The sequence below is a fragment of the Gavialis gangeticus genome, unplaced genomic scaffold (assembly GCF_001723915.1).
Source record: "Gavialis gangeticus isolate Ggan-Ray unplaced genomic scaffold, GavGan_comp1, whole genome shotgun sequence".
Lineage (NCBI taxonomy): Eukaryota > Metazoa > Chordata > Crocodylia > Gavialidae > Gavialis > Gavialis gangeticus.
Window position 1 is genome coordinate 68,467,904 of NW_017729034.1, and position 7,542 is coordinate 68,475,445.

The following is a 7,542-nucleotide window of genomic DNA, read 5'->3' on the forward strand; positions in this document are numbered from 1 at the left end:
TTAAAATTGGCCCTTGCTGTTACTGAAAAAGTAGGGACTGCTCTAATGCAATTTTTCATTTGCTGAGTAAAGAGGAAGTGCATTCTTTATGAATGTAAAGTTCTTTTAAATAGGGTTCTTCTTTTTTATTGTACAATTGTTCTTTAGGCTAGAAAGCCATGCTTTGTTTTGAAATTGTCCATTATTTTTTTCAGTGAAGAGTGATGTACAGGCTTTCAGATATAAATTGATTCTTATCTACTGTTTTGTGTGAACTGGGGAGAATATGCCTTCAGTTGGCCACAGGCCATGAGTTAATAATTCAGAAGAAAATAAGGTCATTTCTGGACCTCTTATATATTCCTGGATGGAGGGTCAGCATGTCTGTATATGCTAGCGGTTTTCAAGTTTTCTAATGTCATGGAACCCCTATCCCTGGCTCCATGGATGATGTGAGCTGACATGGAGCCAGGTGACCCAGCCCCGCAATGATAAGAGATTACTTTTAATCTCTTTGCACAGCCTCTGATGACCTATCATGGAAACTCAGGTTTCTATGGAACACTTTGGAAAACACTGATATATGCAATTTTAGTGGTCCTCCTTCAGTTTCAATCTGAACACATACAGCATACCCTGCAACACAGTGTATTTGGAGCTTGTAGAGCTAGTCCAAAATTTCTGGAGGGAAAGAGAAAGGCCACTCAGTGCCAATACTTAAGAGTGAGAGGATGTCCCCTGTGGCACACGCAGCACCATGTACAAGAAAGAGTTCTGCATTCCTCTTCTAGAAACACATGCTAGGCCAGCATAAACTATATAGGAGCAGTGATGTAAGATGGTTTACTTCTTTTAAAATGGTGAATTCTGCTGGAAACATTGATATTTCTAACAATGGAATGAACCAGAAGTGTGACCCAAGTGTCACACAACCTATCTATAATCTCCAGTTTATGCAGACTTCACTGTATTCACAGAAACTTTGCTGATGCTTCCAAACAAGAGATTGCATTATCCGACTCACTGAATGTAAAACTGAAGGTATTGAATGATGATATATACCTTAGTCTTCTAAAAGCCACAGTAAACGATTGTTATACTTCTGTTTTTCTCTTCCACGTAGCACACTTTTTCCCTTTCAGTTGTTTTGGCTTCTTTTTGTCTTTGAGTCTGATGGGTTTGGGTAAGATTTTTTCTGAAGGTACATAAGTATCTAAAGGTACAAAAAGATTCTCAGGAGCATATAGGCATGTAAGTGTGTTTGAACCCTCTCCCACCTCCCCCCAAGATACTTACATGCCTTTAAAAAACTGGCCCTTTGTGTCCTAGAAAAATTGTTTTGCAGCAACAAAGTTTGATCAAATCAAGTTTGTTATTCAGGAAGCTCTCCTGCACCTCGTTCAAATGCATGAAGGGAAAAAGGTACTAGCTTGGACCTCTATTCTTCTGACTGCATCATCTGGATCATGCTGCTGCTTCACATTAAAAAAACCAGTTGATTTTTTTTTTCAGTAGGGTTACCAAGGCAAGTTGGGCCATTAAGCAAACTCTCACATTTTGCTAGGGAGTGTCCATAAATCAAGATTTGATTTGATTTATGTTTCTGTAAACAGACTTTAAATTTATAATCCTTTTTCAGGGAATTTGTTTACTAAGGAGTTTCTTCTTTAATGCAGCTCTCAGTTTACTATAACTTGAAAAAAGTATGCATTCTTAAAAGTATCCAGTAAATACTCTTTTGATTTAAGGCCTAAGCTTGACTTTAAGTCAACAAAACTATATTAATTTTCTCTTTCCAAAAAAAAAAAACCCACCCCAAAAACTTAAAATAGTATGTTGACAAAAGTGGGCTTTTATTCAATCCAGCTAAATCATCGTATTCAATGCTTATTACAATCTCTGTAAATGAACAAAGATGTCATCTATTTAAAAATAATGTTTGGTGGACATGAACCTTTTAATGGAGGGGCAGAAGAACTTGAACCTTCCAGTGAAGAATTTGCCAATTTATCACTTTTTCTAGTTTACCTCTTGGTATTTATAAGGAAGTAAATATAATCTTTACTGAAGAATGAATCTAGCTTCTTAAACTTTAGCATGGAGAGACTTTGCCTTCTGGGATGGAAAGAAAGCGTGGACTTAGTTTTCCTAAATAGTTGGCATTGGTCATATTTATAATGTGTGTTGGGTTAGTATTGTTTATAGGAAAATGAGGAAGATTTAACAATCCATTGAAATGTTATTCCAGTTAATGTTACTTTCATAAATTCTTTTCTCTATTGTCTCTTATGGCTCATTTGTGGGTGCTGTTGTTAATTTGTTCTTACCTTGTATGACTAGCACTGGCATCCGTTAGAATGAACTAAGGGGAGTGTTTTCAGTAGTAAAAAGACTCCTGAGACAAACCTCAGCTCTGACTTCTATTCCAGGATATGCATTTGGTTTATTGACATCCTCGCTTCCATTGCTATGTCCTAATACTCATGCTATTAGTTATTTTTTAAATATTTGAGCACTGTTTATGAAGGTTCTCCTTTTGATATCCTTTTTGTGAGCTTAATGCTAAAATAACTTTTTTAAGAAGCATTTAATAATTTATTTTGAAAGCTGTTTGAAAAGTATGCTAGAGTGTAAATGGGAAATTATATAAATTTGTCAGCCACTGTGTTGTATCAAAATGACTAGTAAATAATGAAGACTGTATGAATTTTAATACCCCATCATGGGGGTTTACTAGAAAAACATAATTATTTTCTCCTTGTACTCCTTCCCAGCAGTTAGGCTGATTTAACTGACTTTCATCCTTTCTGTTTCTAACATTACTAGCTTCCTTTCCCATCTGCCCCTTGACAGAAGGACACTTCTCTCTTTACTAACAGTCTAGTGACATTTCTCTGTTGTGGAAATATCCCTTTGTCATATCAGAGGAAGTATACAAGTTGAATTAAACAGGTCTTGTTTTGTTTTTTTAATTTGTCTAGATTATTCCTCTGTAGGGGATTATTATGAGGTTTTCTGGAAAAGATAGGAGGTTTTCAATTCCAGCTATTTACAATTAGCTGTTGCCTTTTTTTTTTGGCTCCCTTTGCAAATCACATGAGAATCGTACAAAACTAAACTTGAGTTGCATTAATTTTTAGATGTTCCCATTCAAACATGTTCTACAAGCCTTTGCAGGGTATCTTCCATGACAGAAATAAAAAATAATGAGGACAGACCACAGGGAGCTGCATAATATATTTAAAGGCATGTATGTGGCCATCTACTGATGGTTGTACTATGAAATCCTATACTGTGATCTGGGTACATTAAGACAATACTTTCCATGTCAAGTATCTAAACTGTGTTCTTGAAATTTAGTGTTCTTCAGTTTGTCATTCTAAATCTTGATGAAAATATCAGTATATATCATATCACAACTTTACTATTGTGTACCCACTTTACAGCTCTGAAAATATAAAGTTCTGACCAAATTATTAAATCAGCCAAAAAGAAATGCAGTGTTCTTATTAGTGTTCAAAGGTGCTCAGGTATTAATTTTCAAACTTTTATAATGCATTAAGAGACTAAAACTATTAAGACCATTTTTTTTCAGTGTGGCGACTACATATTTATGCATTGCCTATATCAATATTTCTCATCCTGCACTTCTGCCATTCATCAGAAATCCAAACCACTATCTTACTTAGCTAAAACATTATGCAGACAATCAAAACGCATCTTGCAATGGAACACTGGCTGCCACCAGTATCCCCTAGTTAGGGTAGCAGATGTCTGTATCGATTTAGTCTAGATAATTTATTGTTTTATATTGATTTTACTAATTTATCTGTTTCCTGTCTAAGAAGATACTGGTTGAAGTAACTCACCAGGATATAGCTCTGCTTTTCACGCAATCTCAGTGAGTGATGGGATTATAATGAGGTTTTTCTATATAGTGGGGATTTTTTTAGTCCCTCTCACTGTGAGTTTAATGGGCACATTCAGACTCATTATGAAAAACAATCTACCATCTGAATGTCAGTAAACTCATGAGCATTTTTGCCAGACTTCTGTGAATGTATAAACCAGTTGCTACAACTAATGTCATGGCTGCTACAGTAGTGATTTTCTGCGGTGAAGGAGTGAGCTGGCAGAAATGATGTACAGCAGGTAGTTTAGTGACCTCTAAAAGACTACAGCGGTACAGAAAACGCCCATTCATTTCAACTAGCTAATGACTTCCTTTCCATCATTATTTTCTGTAGAATTATATCTGTGGGAGGTCAGTATATATGACTGTGCTTTGCTGTTCATCAGGCAACTGCCTGTTCTTATAGTATTTAGTGTGTTTTAGTTGTGACAAGTACATCTATGTCCATAGCATTTATTTGGTATAGCCAGGGGAAGAAGAACGCAAGGCAGAGAGAACATACTTGTCTGTTATGGCTGAGGCTGAATTGCAAATTCAGTTCCAGTTAGTGCTTACTCTGAACCTTGCCTAGCTAAGTCTGTTCCTTGACTCTGTGTGCTTCCTCTTATTTATAACACTGTCAGGGGGCACACATGCTTTTTGCTTATTGGCAACTGACTGTTACACGATGGGAAATCCCACATGGCTCTTCCTTCCAAAATAATACACGGCAATCTTAAAAGTAGGATTTTTAAAAATGAAAATTTTGCTAAAGTTTCACAATCGTGCTCTGTCTATAGAGCACTGATCAGAAAGCCTTTTCTCATGCCATTTTAAAAGATTTCTTGAAAAATGCTCACTTTTAAAAAAAGGCTTTGTTTTTGGTCAGTGTTTGTCAGGTTCAACTCCAGCCATGGTTTCCCAGTGGAGGTTGATGCGGATACCAGCATCTTCCAGCTCAAGGAGGTGGTTGCTAAGCGACAGGGAGTTCCAGCTGACCAGCTGCGTGTGATTTTTGCAGGGAAGGAGCTTAGGAATGACTTGACACTGCAGGTAAGTCTCCCTTGGTAGTTTCTTTTCTGGGATGCTGCCAGCTCAACTGCTTCTGCCTCTAATGCTGCCAATCTGACATTCATGCCTGAGATCTAATAGAATAAATAGTGTCTGGGGATTCCTTGAACTTTACTCCACACTGCTTCATTAATTCTGACCTTCTTAATTATGCATTAAAACAGCAAGCAGGAAGGAGAGGGAGGGAAAAAAGACTGTGTGTCAGAGAGAGAACATATGAGAGAATTGTGCTTAGTGAATAAATGTTTACTGACTACAGGAGCAAGCTATGCCCAATTTCTGTATCTGTTCAATTTCTGTCTTACTTATTCCATTTGAATCTTAATGAGGAAGGATGTGAATAAATTGTTCTAAATCAAGCTGCACAGTCATCATATTGTATAGAATTTGTAACCCAATTGTGACCCCTGGAGGATAGTTGTAAGGCTGCTGCTGCTGGTGTGTGCATGTGTGTGTACATGTATACGTATGCTAATGAAGTTGTATTTGAAGGCTTGTTCTGCATCCCCTGGAGGATAGCTGAAAGGCTGCAGCTGTGTGTGTGTGCATATGTGTGCATGTGCATGCATGTGCACAGACTCATGTGCTAATTGAGTTGTGCTTGAAGACCTGTTCCTAGTCTCCAGTGTTGTTTTCTCAAAAGCACTGAACCCGTAAGCCTATAGTTAAAAAAACTGGCAGGGGCAAAAAGAAACTGGTAAGTGAGGGAGTCCATATTTGAATTTCATTTCCTTTAAGATGAATGAGTTGGGCTAAAATAAAATACAAATTAACTGAGGAGGAGCAAAAGGAGCTTGACTGCTACTGTCAGTATTGCCATCATGATTTTATCTGTATTCGTTCCTCTTGTGAGTGATATATGAGGAGGTAGCAAAATATGTAGGCCTAAGCATAAGATCACAGGTTCAAGTCATTCAAGGAACCTAATAAAATACATTTACCTGCCTTCCATTAAAGTTTGGGACTGTTGAGTTGCTAGAAAAGCTATCTTTTTGCCATGACATCCAAGAAGTACTACTGTAGCATGCAGCGGTTCAGGTGACTATATAAAAGGTCCTTCACAGGCAGAACTCCTTCCTGTTTTAACCAAAATAGATTAATTGGCACTCATGTTTACAGCTGTGTGAGAGGTATTGAGTGGGCACAGAATGGCTGCTATGTCTGGTTGCAGAGAGTCACTATTGTATTGACATCCTATCACTATTTCTTTGCCGGTATGATATTTATTGCTTTGTAAAATGCTTTAGGGAGTTTGGCCACACAAAAGAAACTAAAGAAATGCAAATTGCTGTTGTCATTCTCCAGTGCATCTCCTGCTGATAGTGTTGATGTACATATTTATGATGCATAAATGGCTATGCTTTGCTTTTAGGTGCTTTACTTTTTACTAAAGAAAATATAAGTGCAAAAAAAAGAGAAAAAGGTGTACCAACAAGCTCTTAGATGTTAGTTTTTAGGTTTGGGGTTCTATGTTACCCTTTCTAAGGTTTTTAAACTTTTTGTGTTCCCGGATGGGCTCCATATGTTGTCCATTTTTTTCAGGATGAAACACAGAATCTGATGTATACGTCTAACTAGACAGATTATCTGTAGCCCAGCTCATTACAGAGTAACATGCAACCTGTAACTTAGGTATGTAAATAAAGGATGAATTGCTTCTCACCTATTCAGATCTGTCTGGTTCATTTAGATGGAGTTTCCTTTGCATGTTTAAGGCAAAATTGTGTGCTAGGCCTTTTTAAAGTCTTTTAGATAAATATCCATTTTAAGAGATTGTACAGAATCACATGGCTCTAAGAGGAAGTACTGGGAGTGCCTTGGAAAGGGGTAAGATGCACAATATATAGGCTACAGATCCACTACCACACCCCAGCAGTTTGCTTTCAGGTGGCCAGTCCATAGGTTGTGGGAGAGTTGTGGCCTTGTTTGTCTTGACCCTGCCGCACTGCATTATGGGTGAGCCCTGGAGACTGAGAGGTCACCTTTTGCACTTCCATGGGGACAAATAGTGGCTGGCATTTTGGCTGACCCTTACATAGGACAGGCAAGGGCAAGAGCAGGAGCATTGTGACCTATCATTTTTCCCTGTACAGAGTGGTTTAGGAATGTTGGTGTCATTGTCAAAAGTTGGTGTGTTCTTTGAACTGGATCAGGACCCTTTGTTTTTTCGCATTGGACAGGAAGTTCAGCAACTGTTTTAGGTATATACCAAACCTTTGCTTTTTAGTGCATACAATAATACAATCACTGCAGTATCAACTGGATTTTTAATTTAATTTAATTGATTTTACCATGCCCCTACACTATCAATTTATTTTGCATCATTGATTAATAGATGTCAACACTGTCAGGCAGAGGTTGGTACTTTGGCTGCTGGGTAAGGAACAATTAAAGCTTTTCTTCTTTGAGATTTTGTAAGAGGCAGTACCCAGGACACTTGAGATAACCAGCAGGATGTGCATGCTAGTGCCAGACTAACTGTTAATGTATATGCTGTCATTTGTCAGTTCCAGAGTTAACATCCCTTTGAAGGGAGTGGATCAGCTTATGCTTCGCAGAAGTATTCATAGAATCATAGAAGTAGGGTCGGAAGGGACCTT

The 7,542-nt window shown here is 37.7% G+C and overlaps 1 protein-coding gene across 1 annotated transcript in view; it reads left to right on the forward strand.

Moving 5' to 3' along the window:
* The window catches only part of PARK2 (parkin RBR E3 ubiquitin protein ligase), a 1,789,008-nt gene that overhangs the window by 373,681 nt on the left and 1,407,785 nt on the right, over nucleotides 1-7,542 (forward strand). The window contains exon 2 of the mRNA XM_019526940.1: nucleotides 4,761-4,924. Coding sequence (XP_019382485.1) covers nucleotides 4,761-4,924 — 164 coding nt within the window. The remainder of the gene's footprint in view (nucleotides 1-4,760; nucleotides 4,925-7,542) is intronic.